Source organism: Prorops nasuta, unplaced genomic scaffold, assembly GCF_024137725.1.
Source record: "Prorops nasuta isolate Cenicafe-Biocafe unplaced genomic scaffold, Cenicafe_Pnas_1.2 PNAS00033, whole genome shotgun sequence".
Lineage (NCBI taxonomy): Eukaryota > Metazoa > Arthropoda > Insecta > Hymenoptera > Bethylidae > Prorops > Prorops nasuta.
In genome coordinates, this window is record NW_027116830.1 from 1113330 (window position 1) to 1126793 (window position 13464).

General features: G+C 30.3%; 3 protein-coding genes across 3 annotated transcripts; all 3 read left to right on the plus strand.

Annotated features, from left to right (window-relative positions):
- The first annotated feature begins 1367 nt into the window (after window positions 1–1367).
- Window positions 1368–9176, plus strand: LOC136783467 (repetitive organellar protein-like). The gene has a single exon (XM_066743655.1). The coding sequence runs from the start codon at window positions 1446–1448 to the stop codon at window positions 9171–9173; it is 7728 nt and encodes a 2575-aa protein (XP_066599752.1). The 5' UTR covers window positions 1368–1445; the 3' UTR covers window positions 9174–9176.
- Window positions 9177–9860: 684 nt separating this feature from the next.
- On the plus strand, window positions 9861–11881 carry LOC136783470 (cytochrome c oxidase assembly protein COX18, mitochondrial). Its single transcript, XM_066743663.1, has 6 exons — window positions 9861–10635; window positions 10706–10843; window positions 10934–11081; window positions 11143–11267; window positions 11349–11462; window positions 11545–11881. Exons 1-6 carry the CDS (start codon window positions 10123–10125, stop codon window positions 11707–11709), a joined length of 1203 nt encoding a protein of 400 aa, XP_066599760.1. The 5' UTR covers window positions 9861–10122; the 3' UTR covers window positions 11710–11881.
- Window positions 11882–11997: 116 nt separating this feature from the next.
- Window positions 11998–12542, plus strand: LOC136783471 (uncharacterized). Its single transcript, XM_066743664.1, has 2 exons — window positions 11998–12210; window positions 12293–12542. The coding sequence occupies exons 1-2, from the start codon at window positions 12142–12144 to the stop codon at window positions 12452–12454; spliced, it is 231 nt and encodes a 76-aa protein (XP_066599761.1). The 5' UTR covers window positions 11998–12141; the 3' UTR covers window positions 12455–12542.
- The last annotated feature ends 922 nt before the right edge of the window (window positions 12543–13464 follow it).

Below are 13464 nucleotides of genomic sequence, written 5' to 3' on the forward strand. Positions count from 1 at the left end.
TGTGTAACTGGCCGGCATGTATGGGGTCCCTCGAATCTCGATGCATTTAGGAACTGCGTTATAGGGTCGCTCATCAGGGATCGCGCCGGGATCCCTCACGCGTTCTTTACCGACAGTACAAGTCAATAAACAATTCGTTTAATAAAAGTCAAATGCGAAGCAAATTGCAAAAACGGGCTTCTTTATGACAAGGTGCCAATTATAACGAGTCAATCAAGCTTAAAAAAACTCAAATCGGATGAAGAATAACGCTGTACCACTGTCCCGCGTTCTTGAAGTGGAAATAACCAAAAGTAACCTCTCTTCAAGAACGTGGCACAATGGTACAGGGTTATTTTTCAACTAATTTGAGTGTTTTTAAGTTCGTTTGACTCGTAGGACTGGCACATTGTCCTACAAACGTCCGATTGTTCAATTCGCTTTGCATTTGACTTTTATTAACGGGATCCCTCACACGTGCTTTACCGACAGTACAAGTCAATAAACAATTCGTTTAATAAAAGTCAAATGCGAAGCAAATTGAACAATCGGGCATTTGTAGGATAATGTGCCAGTCCTAACGAGTCAAACGAACTTAAAAACACTCAAATTAGTTGAAAAATAACGCTGTACCATTGTGCCGTGTTCTTGAAGAGAGGTTACTTTTGGTTATTTCCACTTCAAAACGCGGGACAGTAGTACAGCGTTATTCTTCATCCGATTTGAATTTTTTTAAGCTCGATTGACTCGTTAGAATTGGCATCTTGTCATAAAGAAGCCCGTTTTTGCAATTTGCTTCGCATTTAACTTTTATTAAACGAATTGTTTATTGGCTTGTACTGTCGGTAAAGCACGCGTGAGGGATCCCGTTAAACTAATTGTTTATTGACTTGAACCATCGGTAAAGTAGGCGTAAGGGATCCCGTTAAGGCACGGTAACGGTGAAACGTTCGCAAATGCAATGCTGGAAACCTGAATTCGAAGGCAAAATAGCAGTTTTCACGATCGTGAGATCGAAATAAAGATACTCTGAAGATAAACTAGATAAGTTATATGGTAATTTATAATTTAACGTGTGTTGTCGTCTATTAGGGCCGGTTTCTCCACCTGTTGGTAAAATTTATCTGCTTGGTAAAATTTACAAACTGTAGTAAATTCTATTCAATTTCAAGCTTTACCAAACGGATAAATTTATCCAGACGTTTGCCAATAGGTGGAACAACCAGCCCTTAGTTAGAGTTTAGAGTTTAGAATGATCACTTTTTTTTGGCTTCGAATTAGCATTGCATTTGCGAACGTTTCACCGACCCTTTAAGCCTAAAACGGAACACGGCTCTAGCCACTTACTATACATCACCGTAGTATAATTCAAAATGGCGGAGTTGGCAACGCTGATCATTGATGATATGTTACACTTTAACTGAAAATAAGTAGATTATTGTTTAGCAAAGCTAAAAATTGCAAAAATGAGAACTAGAAGAAACGTTGAGCAAAAACATAAAATATCTACAAGATATAAAAAATTTAATAAAGAAAGCCTATTAAAAGAAATAAATGAGGGGCGACGCATACCGATTGTAAAGTTAATACGCATTAATAAACCAGTGAAACCAAATACTGAGAAAGTCAAATCTCAAAAATTATATGTTTTATCGCCACCTACAATTAATGAAAAGTATGCTCAATGTAATAAAAATCACTTGGGAAATGTAGTGAATGTTGAAACCAATTCAAGTCTTATAGACAAGGAAGAAGTAAACAGTATTGAAAGTGAGAATCAACTAAAGAATGTTTGCACTAGTGAGAAAAAACATGATGGAGAGTATAACAAAATATGCAATAATAGAAAAATAATAATACCATTAATAAAAATTGATAATCATCCTGCTTTGTTAAAATTTAATAGACAGAAACAACTAACTGCAAATATTTTAAAACGTCAAGAAACACAAAATGACCAAGATACAAATAGGAATGGAAAATTGACTTCAGATGAGAGTAACAGTATCACACACAGTAAATTAAGTAACAGCTATATCTCTGCTTTATCAAGCAAAAGTCTTGATGATCAAAATGACATAACAAAGGCAAATGGTAGAAAACAAAAATCACTTGAAACTAGAGATAGTATGGTCAAAGGACAAATTACTAAAAGTCTAGGAGCAGTAAGAAAAATAAAACTTTCAACTGCTACACCCACCAATAAATTTAAAAACTTTACCTCTGCTTCAGAAAATAAAACTGTTACTCACAATAGTTTAGCAGTAGGTTTAAGTCAAAAGAAAAAATTATCAAAAAGTCTTAAGAAAAGTTCAATTCAGTCACCAGTTGTTAAAAGCATAAAACAAGTAGAAAGTGAACAAATTAAAAATAAAAAATCTGTTGAAGAATCAGTCCAACATCATTCTCCAATACTTCACCAAATATTAAAATTACCTAAAAATGAGGTATTATCGAAACTATTATCCATTGATAATAAGAAAAATAGCCTTCAAATGGTTAAATCCCTTCAAGAAATACAAATTGAAGGAAGCACTGTAAAACTATTATTTAGGAAAAATAATTTGAAAGCTATTAACAGAATGCCTGGAAATAAAAGAAGACAACAGAATTTACAATTCACTAGGGAACCTATGCAAAAGAAACCTCTAGTAACTCCAACTAAAGCAGTTGTGTTAAACCAGAATAACCTGTTGAAAGAAAGAAATGATATTGCACAGAATGATAGACCTGAAATTATTTTATTAAATAGATGTAGTAGCTCATATAATATTGAGCCAAATTCTAAACCATCAGAACTTTGCACTAATCTAGTACCAAATACTAATGATAATCATAGTATTACAAAAGCTGTTGGTAAAAATAATCAAGATGATATAAATGGTTGTTCTTGTAAAATGTGTGAGAAAGCCCAAATTGTAACTGATCAGATAAAAGCAATGCAAGATGAAACCAGGAAAGTATCAAAAGTTAAATGTCCATTTTGTCTTACATGGTCTGATAGTTTTGTAAATTTAAAAACCCACATAACAAATAAGCATACAAGATGTGAATTGAAAAAAGTAGTTAAGAATAAAACAACAGTAACACCAGAAATGTCAACAAATATTCCAATATCGTTTCTTACCAATTCCGAGAATGGAGATTTACCAGATTATATCAAGGATATTCCTAACACTTATACGTTGACACGCTTAGATCGTAATGATGATACTTGTACATATTTAAGTACTGACTTTGTAATGGACTTTCCTAATAATAAAAATTTACAGTCACCATTAATTAGTGATAGACAGATGAAGCATACACCACAAATTGAAAAGATTAAGTCAGTTAGAAAAAATTTTCAAGATGTGAAAAAACATAAATTAAAAAATGTTGCTAATAACAGTGACTCAATAACAACAGAAAGTTTTTCCCAACAAGAATTAGAAAATACAAGTGAACCAGGAACAGTGGAAACAATTTCACCACAAAAAGTAATAGTTGAAAGAGATAAAAATAAAATTATTCAGAAGAAGCAACCAGTACTGGTTTTTGATAGACAAATAAAACATATTCAACAAATTAAAAAGATTAACTCAGTTATAATAAATGCTCAAGGAGTGGAAAAACATGACTTCAAAAATATTGCTAATAACAGTAACTCAGTAGTAACAGAAAGTGATTCGCAATACAAATTAGAAGCTACAAGTAAACCAAAACCAGTGGAAACAATTTCATCGCAAGAAGTAGTTGTTGGAAAAGTTAAAACTAAAAATATTCAGAAAAAGCAACCAACATTCGTAAGTGATAGAGAGATGAAGCACAGTCAACAAATTGAAAAGATTAAATCAGCTGTAAAAAATGTTCAAGGTATGGACATACATGACTTAAAGAATTCTGCTAATAACGGTGACTCAATAACAACAGAAAGTTATTCCCAACAAAAAGTAGAAGTTACAACTGAACCAGGAACAGTGGAAACAATTTCACCACAAAAAGTAATAGTTGAAAGAGATAAAAATAAAATTATTCAGAAGAAGCAACCAGTACTGGTTTTTGATAAACAAATAAAGCATATTCAACAAATTAAAAAGATAAACTCAGTGGTAATAAACGCTCAAGGAGTGGAAAAACATTTCTTTAAAAGTTGTGCTAATAACAGTAATTCAATAGTAACAGAAAGTAATTCGCAACACAAATTAGAAGTTACGAGCAAACCGAAAGCAGTGGAAAAAATTTCATCGCAAGAAGTAGTCGTTAGAAAAGTTAAAAATAAAAATAATCAGAACAAGCAACCAACATTCGTTAATGATAGACAGATGAAGCACAGTCAACAAATTGAAAAGATTAAGTCAGTTGTAAAAAATGTTCAAGATATGGACATACATGACTTAAGAAATTCTGCTAATAACAATGACTCAATAACATCAGAAATTTATTCTCAACAAGAATTAGAAGTTACAAGTGAACCAGGAACAGTGGAAACAATTTCACCACAAAAAGTAATAGTTGAAAGAGATAAAAATAAAATTATTCAGAAGAAGCAACCAGTACTGGTTTTTGATAAACAAATAAAGCATATTCAACAAATTAAAAAGATAAACTCAGTGGTAATAAATGCTCAAGGAGTGGAAAAACATTTCTTTAAAAGTTGTGCTAATAACAGTAACTCAGTAGTAACAGAAAGTGATTCGCAATACAAATTAGAAGCTACAAGTAAACCAAAACCAGTGGAAACTATTTCACCGCAAGAAGTAGTTGTTGGAAAAGTTAAAACTAAAAATATTCAGAAAAAGCAACCAACATTCGTAAGTGATAGAGAGATGAAGCACAGTCCACAAATTGAAAAGATTAAGTCAGTTGTAAAAAATGTTCAAGGTATGGACATACATGACTTAAAGAACTCTGCTAATAACAGTGACTCAATAACAACAGAAAGTTATTCCCAAGAAGAAGTAGAAGTTACAAGTGAACCAGGAACAGTGGAAACAATTTCACCACAAAAAGTAATAGTTGAAAGAGATAAAAATAAAATTATTCAGAAGAAGCAACCAGTATTGGTTTTTGATAGACAAATAAAACATATTCAACAAATTAAAAAGATTAACTCAGTTGTAATAAATGCTCAAGGAGTGGAAAAACATGACTTCAAAAGTTATGCTAATAACAGTAACTCAATAGTAACAGAAAGTGATTCGCAACACAAATTAGAAGTTAAGAATAAACCAAACACAGTAGAAATAATTTCACCGCAAGAAGTAGTTGGAAAAGTTAAAACTAAAAATATTCAGAAAAAGCAACCAACATTTATTAGTGATAGACAGATGAAGCATACCAAACAAATTGAAGAAATTAAGTCAGTAGGAAAAAATGTTCAAGACATGGACAAACATGACTTAAACAATTCTGCTAATAACAGTGACTCAATAATAACAGAAAGTGATTCTCAACAAGAAGTAGAAGTTACAAGAGAACCAGGAACAGTGGAAACAATTTTACCACAAGCAGTAGTCGTGAGAAAAATTAAAACTAAAAATGTTCAGCAGAACCAAAATAAAAGCTTGATTAAATCTACAAAAGCATTTAAAAGGCAATGTGATATATGCAAAGCAAAATTTTTATATAATATAAGTTATCAAAGACATTTACTAAAACATACAAGAAAGGCTGGAACAAATTTGAATTATTTAGTCAACAATGTTAGCAAAGTAATACCAAGCAGAGTAGCAATGAATACAATCATATCTGCAGAAGCTTCAGTGAACATAAATAGTTCTTCAAAGATCTCAAAACTTAAGGAAAAGGGTAACATAGAGAGCGAAACAAATTTGACCAATTTTGAATCTGAAAATAATAATGTAGAATTACATCCTCCTTTAGTAATGTCTAAAACAGTACTGGAAGAAAAAAGTAATAGAGTCAATAATGTAAATATAAAAGAAATTGACTCTAATAGTAAAACTCTAAATTCAAATAATGATTCCATTACTTACAGAATAGAGAGTAATAATTCAGCAGAAAGTGAAAATGTCACCAGCCTTGAACACAAAAGAATTCTGAATACAGATGTGTCTACAGGTACAGCTTTAAGTTTAAATAATTCTGTAAAAATGTGCAAAGTAGATGAAAATATTGCAGTGGAGAATTTGGAAAATATGTCTGTTGATAAATTGCAAAAATTCACAAAACATAATAGTGACTTAAAAAAATGCTTTCTGTGTGAAAAGAAATTTACCTCACAAAAAGGCATGGAGGATCATTTGTATTTTTTACATGATATAGCATATGGAGATATGATGGGAACAGAATTTTCTAGCATGAATTCAACTGCAAAAATAAATAACCAGGAACAAACAAAGCAGAAATATTCAGAAATTAATAAAGATACGAAACCAGAATTTAAGAGTATTGTAAACTATAAAAAAAATAAAAAAGGAAGTAGATCTTTTGATGATACATTAACTTTAAGCAATTTTGTTAAAATATTTGGAAAACAACAAGATACTATGGTGATAAGTAAAGAGACTTTTATTAATTCTTTAGGCAACAAAGAAGTTAAACAAATAATTTTATCCAGAAATCAAACTTTAAATGTAAAAAGAACTGTAATTAAAAAGATTATTAGAGTGAATAATGACAAAGAGGAGAAGAGTAATAAAAATAAAAATAAAAAAGAAATTAAATTAGTAAGTGAGTTTCCCATAGTTATGCCAAACTTAAGTAATCAAGTAGAGACACATAAGAATGACAAAACCCATTTGGCAATAGTTAAGAAAAATAAAAGAAGTTTGATCAATGATAAGGATCGTAAAAAAATCGCCCAGTCTGTTACATTTAATTCTTTACAAGGATCTGGAGAGCAACAAAATGATATGCTAATGAATGAAGGAAATCTAAACAGAGCTATCAATGTCAATTCAAATATTTTATACCCAACAGAAAATTCAACAGAGTTAAACAAGATGAAAATATTACATAATAACATTACAAATAAAAATATAAATCCATCTAATAAACTTCATAAAACCAATAGACATGCATGCAATGATCACAAACATACTTGCGTGGATAGTTATAAGTGCATAATATGTAATGAAATACAAAAAAATGATACAGAACTATTAGCACATCTTGAGCAGCATGTAATTAAACATTTGTTTAATAAAATGAATATGAGAAGTGCATGTATAGAATATTTAGAAAAACGTGAAATTTCTAAATTGAAAATGGAACTGGAAGAAGGAGCTTTAATGAGAAATAATTCAAAGGAAAACGACGTAGGAAATGACGAAACTTCAATGCGGAATAATTCAATGAAAAACGACGTAGAAGAGGATGAAATTTCAATGAGAAATAGTTCAAAGGAAAACAACGTAGAAAATGATGAAACTTCAATCAGAAATAATTCAATGGAGAACGATGTAAACGAGGGTGAAACTTTAATGAGAGATAATTCAATGGAAAACAAGGCAAAAGAGGATGAAACTTTAATGAGAAATAGTTCAGTAAGAAACAACGTAAAAGAGAATCAAGTTAGCCGAAAAAAAAGAAAAATAATTGCTTTAAATTCAAAATCAAATAAGAAAATAAAATTAGATAAACCTGAGACTCAAATTGCATCCAGCATAGATACAACTGAAATAGGCCAAATTAGAAATTTGAAGAAAAAACAATGTAATTTTGAAGAAACGCAAAAGATATTAAATAAACGGTTAAGAATGACCGACGATGATATTATCAAAAAAGATGACATAATAAAATTCAAATATGAAGAAACGGGGTTAGAAGCCATAGAAACAAAAGAAGCTTGGCGAGTTGATAGAAATTTGAACAAAACCACCAATAAATGGAATCAATTGAAGAATGATCCAGATTTATCTACGAAATGTTTATTATGCGACTTAAATTTTGATTCTGCAAAAGATCTCTACGAACATTTGTATCGTTTACATAACATTAGGTATGATGATGAATCGGAAAAAGAATGTACATACTTAAATACTAATGAACAAAACTATAAAGTGTTAACAAATTTAAAAAGCTTAAACGCAGAAGAAATATTTGAAGCGGAAAACTACGTGAAATCAGATATCGTATTTGATTACAGCGAAGATTATGCTGATATTATACAGGATACAGATTTAAATATTTCCGGTAGTACATCCATGATTGAGTTGAAAAATGAGGATAGTCAAATTGGATTAAAAAAATTGAAGGTATCAAGAGATAAAAGTGAGCAGTTTTTAGTCGCTTACTTAACATGCAGACTGTTTTGGAAGTATAAATGCGTACTTTGTAATTTAGTATATCATTCTTTAAGTAGAACTAAATATCATTTGTGGAAAATACATAAAATAAGTGCAGGAATGTGCCATCTTTGTCGAAAGATATACTATTCTCAGCATATGGCTTACCATATTTTATCGTGTCATTTTGTATTTGAAAATAATCTTGATTGCAGTAAAAAAAATAAAAATGAAACACATGCTGATATTATAAATATTGAGGAGTATATAAAAGAAATTGATGCAAGACAATTGTCTAGTATGTGTAATTATGAAAAATATACACATACATCAAAATCATTTCAGTGTGATGCGTGTGAATCCTCCTTTAATTCTTTGAAAATGTATACTGACCATCTAATGAGATTGCATGACCGAAATTGTATTCTCTGTAATAAAAGTTTCAGTAATGTACGTCAAGCAATACATCATAAATATAAGAAGCATTTTTCTCAACGTATTTATCTCTGGGTGATAAAACAAATCATGAATGCAGTTTTAAGTACAAATATTTATGGGAAGACAATAGAAGAGATTAGCAATAATCTACAATGGAGCCTAATCAAAGAAAATGATGAAACAATAAATTTTGAAGATTTTGTGAGCCCTTCATTAGAGCATCATTGCCATAATGATGTATCATCATTAAATAAAAGCAAAAATGCAGTAGATAAAAATGTTGATACAAGCGATCTTCTAAACACCTATTATGAAAAAAGACACGATGTTCAGTCTGTACCAGAGAATAGTGAAAATAGTGAGAATAATGTTGTTTTATTAGTACATGAGGATGATCTTGCATTACATAAAGATGATCTTAAAAGCTTTGTTGGAGACTTATGTTCTACTGTCAGTTTATATTCTCCTGAGCACGTGACACAATTATTACACAATTATGTTCAGACAAAAGAGGAGGAAAATTGAAATAAATAAATATCCTAGAGACTAAAACAGTATATTCTACAGTTTTATATACTTCACAAATGTTAAAAAGAAATGTCACATTAATTTTTATTGTATAAAGCTAAGATAATACTATTAATTCATTATTTGTTAATAATTTAAGAATGACTTAGGAATTTCTTCATACAATATTTTCTCAGCTTTATTAACTTTTACTTTGAAACTTAATTTTAGGTTAATTATTTTAGTATTTAGCATTACTCTTATACAGCTGTTTAATATTAAATATATTTTATATGTGGCTGTACGAAAAACTATAATTATAGAAATACATTTGCAAATGTTATTTTATCCATAATTTGAAAGTTTTATTTTCCAAATTTACCTAGACTAGTTTGGTTACAATTAATTTTATGATTTTTTTGTTATTAAAATACTAATTTTAAAATAATTGTATATTTGTGATATGATATGAATATCATAAATGGTACATAGATTTTACAATTATAGTAGTTTTGGTTTTGATTTTAAAATGCTACAGAGTACAGGCCTGATAGGCCAGTTCAGTCAGGGTACAAATATTGCATATATATAGGAAAATATCGGTAATCACACACAAATTCTTATTAAGATAGAGCAGGCAGACGGAGGTCGCAGACTCAGCCCCGTAGGGCGTTGACCCGATCCGGTACTCCGGTAGGGCGGTAGACCGAGGTATGAAGTGAATAAGGTTATGATGAGTTGTATCGTAGAAAGAACAATGTAATGTTAATTTAATTCATGTGTTTATTTATTCTTTACGCCATTTAAATCACAAACTTCTGTATTGCAAATTTGTAAATATTGAGAAATAAATGCAGGATATTATACAGTACCTAACCTGCATTGATCTGCATTTAATAGCCAAAGAACATCTAGATCGATGTTGATAAATAATTTAGAGAAACATTAAAAAGTTTTTCATTTAACAATGATTATCAGAAGATTGCAGAATTTAATTGTGTTGCCTTTTACTACTAGCAAAATTTTTGTAAATAGCAATGGTTTTCCTTATACCTACCAAAGTTTTGGAAGAAATACTATTTGGAGTGAAAAGAAAAAAATACAAATTCAATATTGTAGAACATTGACAATTAGAGAATATTCGTCTGTAGCATTACATAATGTTATTTCCAGAAACAACTTATATGATAGAATACACTGTATGCCTAAAATATCCTTTAATAGCAATAAATTTGAGAACTGGAGTATTATTAGATATAATTCAAATCTTACATTAACATTACCTACTAATAGTGTAATACATTCTTCAGAAGATTTACCTAATATCTTCAAGGTACTTTCGGAAAGTGCTCCAGTTGAATTTGCACAGAACTCTTGGGTTTGGCTACATGGTACTACAGGATTGCCTTGGTGGGCTACTTTAATTATTGGCACTATAATTATTAGAACAGCAACTACTTTACCATTGTCAGTGGTTCAGGTAAATATTTACATTATTGTTTACATTATTTATTTAATAATTATAACTCAATGTAGGTTGTAAATTTTAGATACATAATGCTCAAAAGTTGGTAACCGCAGCTGAAGAGTTTAAGGATACTCTTCACTCTTTGCATGTATTGGCTAAAAATAATATCGAAAGAAAAGGATGGACAGAAGCAGATGCTAAGAAATGGTTCTTCTTAAAAGTATTTATATATAAATTGATAATTATAATCAAGTGTAAAAAAAAAACATTTTTTTATAAAAATACTATTTTATATATTTGACTTTTACAGAGAAAAGAAGAATGGAGTAAGTTAATTATTGAAAAGAACTGTCATCCTGCTAAGAGTGTTGTATTGATATTAGTCCAAGTGCCTTTGTGGATTGTAGTGACAGCATCTCTAAGAAATCTTAGCTTTATGCTGCCTTATAAATCTGAAGGTAAGATTTAATATATATACTTTATATTATTTACTGTATATTGATTTTTTTATTTGTTTAGATGCTTTTAACATTTATCAAGAGTTGAGCATTGAAGGTTTTGGATGGGTATCCAATTTAACAGCCACTGATCAATATTGGATATTACCTATAACTCTAGGAATTCTTAATTTACTGATCATAGAGGTACATAAATGCTTCATTCACTTAAAGAATAAATTTTAATCCTTTCTCTCATTTATTATTAAAATATATTTTCTTTGCTAGATTAATTTAATGATGAAAGATCCAAATATGATAAAGTTTCATCATAAAATATTGATTAATTTTGTAAGAATATTAACAATATTTATGATACCAATAGCAGCGCATAATCCTGCTGTAAGAATCTTTTACCTTACACTAGTTGCTAATATATGAATATAGATATATGTACTTATTAATTAGAAAATAATACTTTCAGAGTGTTTCTTTGTATTGGATGGCAAGTAGCTGTTATGGTCTTTTCCAAAATTTACTTTTAATATCACCTAGTTTTACTAGATTAGTAGGGCTAAGAGCAGACATAAAAAATCCATATAAACTTTTATATGGTCGCATTCAATCAAGATTGGGTTTAATGAAATGAACGATTAAGCTGAACCCCGGTAGCAAAATTGGTCCAGATGACGCCATTATCACCAGGAAGCCAGTCACGTTTACGTCATTTGGGCTAATTTTGCTACCGGGGAAGGAACAAAGTAAGTATATAACTGCAGATACTTCAATATATAATTAAATAAAGTAGCTTTACAATTGCACGTGTTTTCGCTTTCCGTCAAGTAAACAGTTTTAAAATAATATCTACACCTTTGATCTTGCCCGACAAGCATAAGTAAGGTCATGGAAATCGTCTAAAGATCGTGCCAATGTTAAATAAAATTATTATAAATTATAAATATGTCTAATTTCCGATAGTAAGATTGTAGATCTTTTCCTGTATGTCGATGTATATATAATGCTCATTTACTCTGATGAATCTTAGTTATTGCACTAAGTACGATTCAAAGAGTGATCTAAAATGGCCAAGATTGGTGTAATCTGTTTATTTGTGTTGTTGTGCATTAATGTAGTCATACTCTCTGTATCTGTAAGTATTTAGGCACAATAAAGATTAAGTTTTCTTAAAATAAGAATTTCATTTTATATTGCTGAAAAACATCATAATTCAGGCACAAATCATGGCGTATCCTGGAGATTGCACCAAATATCAAGAATGCGATCCTGGTGGCTGTTTTATCAAGAGCTGTGGTGCAGGAACTGAATTTAATCCAGCAATACGAACGTGCGATTATCCACTGGTTGATAGATCCAATTGCGGGAATCGTGGATAAATACAACTAAATGTATTAATGACTATAGAATTGGTTTTCCGTCGGAATTCAATCAACAAATAACAATAAAAATGGTGAAATAGTCGAAGCCTGTATTTTCTTTATTGACCTGGTGTAAGTTTATTAGTACTCTTCTATATATATATATATATATATATATTAAAACTATAAATCATTAAGCAATTTTAAATGATAGATTCAGTATCGATTAAATTATAGCTCTCATCAAACTAGATATTAATTAATTATAATAGTATACTAAAGATTTGAAGAGCTCTCTATTATATTTTTCTCAATCGTACAAATTAAAAGATCCGTTTCATAAAAAATAACTCTATATAAGTTTCGTACTTTTAGGCGGGTATAATTGAAAAGGGGGATGCTGATTCATCGTTGTCACACAAGCCTCTGAATCACTACAATTAACCATGAATCAATTCAATTCTTTATCTATGAATATATTAACCCGCGTTTATAATAACTGACGAAATAGTAATAAATAATCGTATCAACTTTGTTACGTTTGAAACACTCAAGCACCTTTGTACTCAGCGGAAAAAAGATAGGTATAAGTAATTTATGAATTTAGCATATTATTAAAAGGGAACAATAAATATCATTTAACAACAGAGATTATACAGACTTCCTCTTATCTACAAGTTGGTTTAACGATCGACCATGAAACAGATCTATGGAATTTAGTCATCGAAGAACCGAGGAATAAAAACAAGCTAATCGCTGGTACGTTTCGCGTGGACTGAAAGGCCAAACAATGGTTGTTTACAAACTACACATACGCCTGTATACATACTTTCTTCTTTCCCGACACATCGGATTAAATAAGACTGCCTCTCTGTGACTTGCCAGTATTGCAATACCACGAATTGCAACTGGCTATATGGTTACCGTACCGAGATCATAATTAAAGCTGACGTCACAATGTTAACAGTCGGTTCATTTACGAGCTATATAGCAGTAAACTAAATAAATTCCGTTCATGCGTAGCGAAT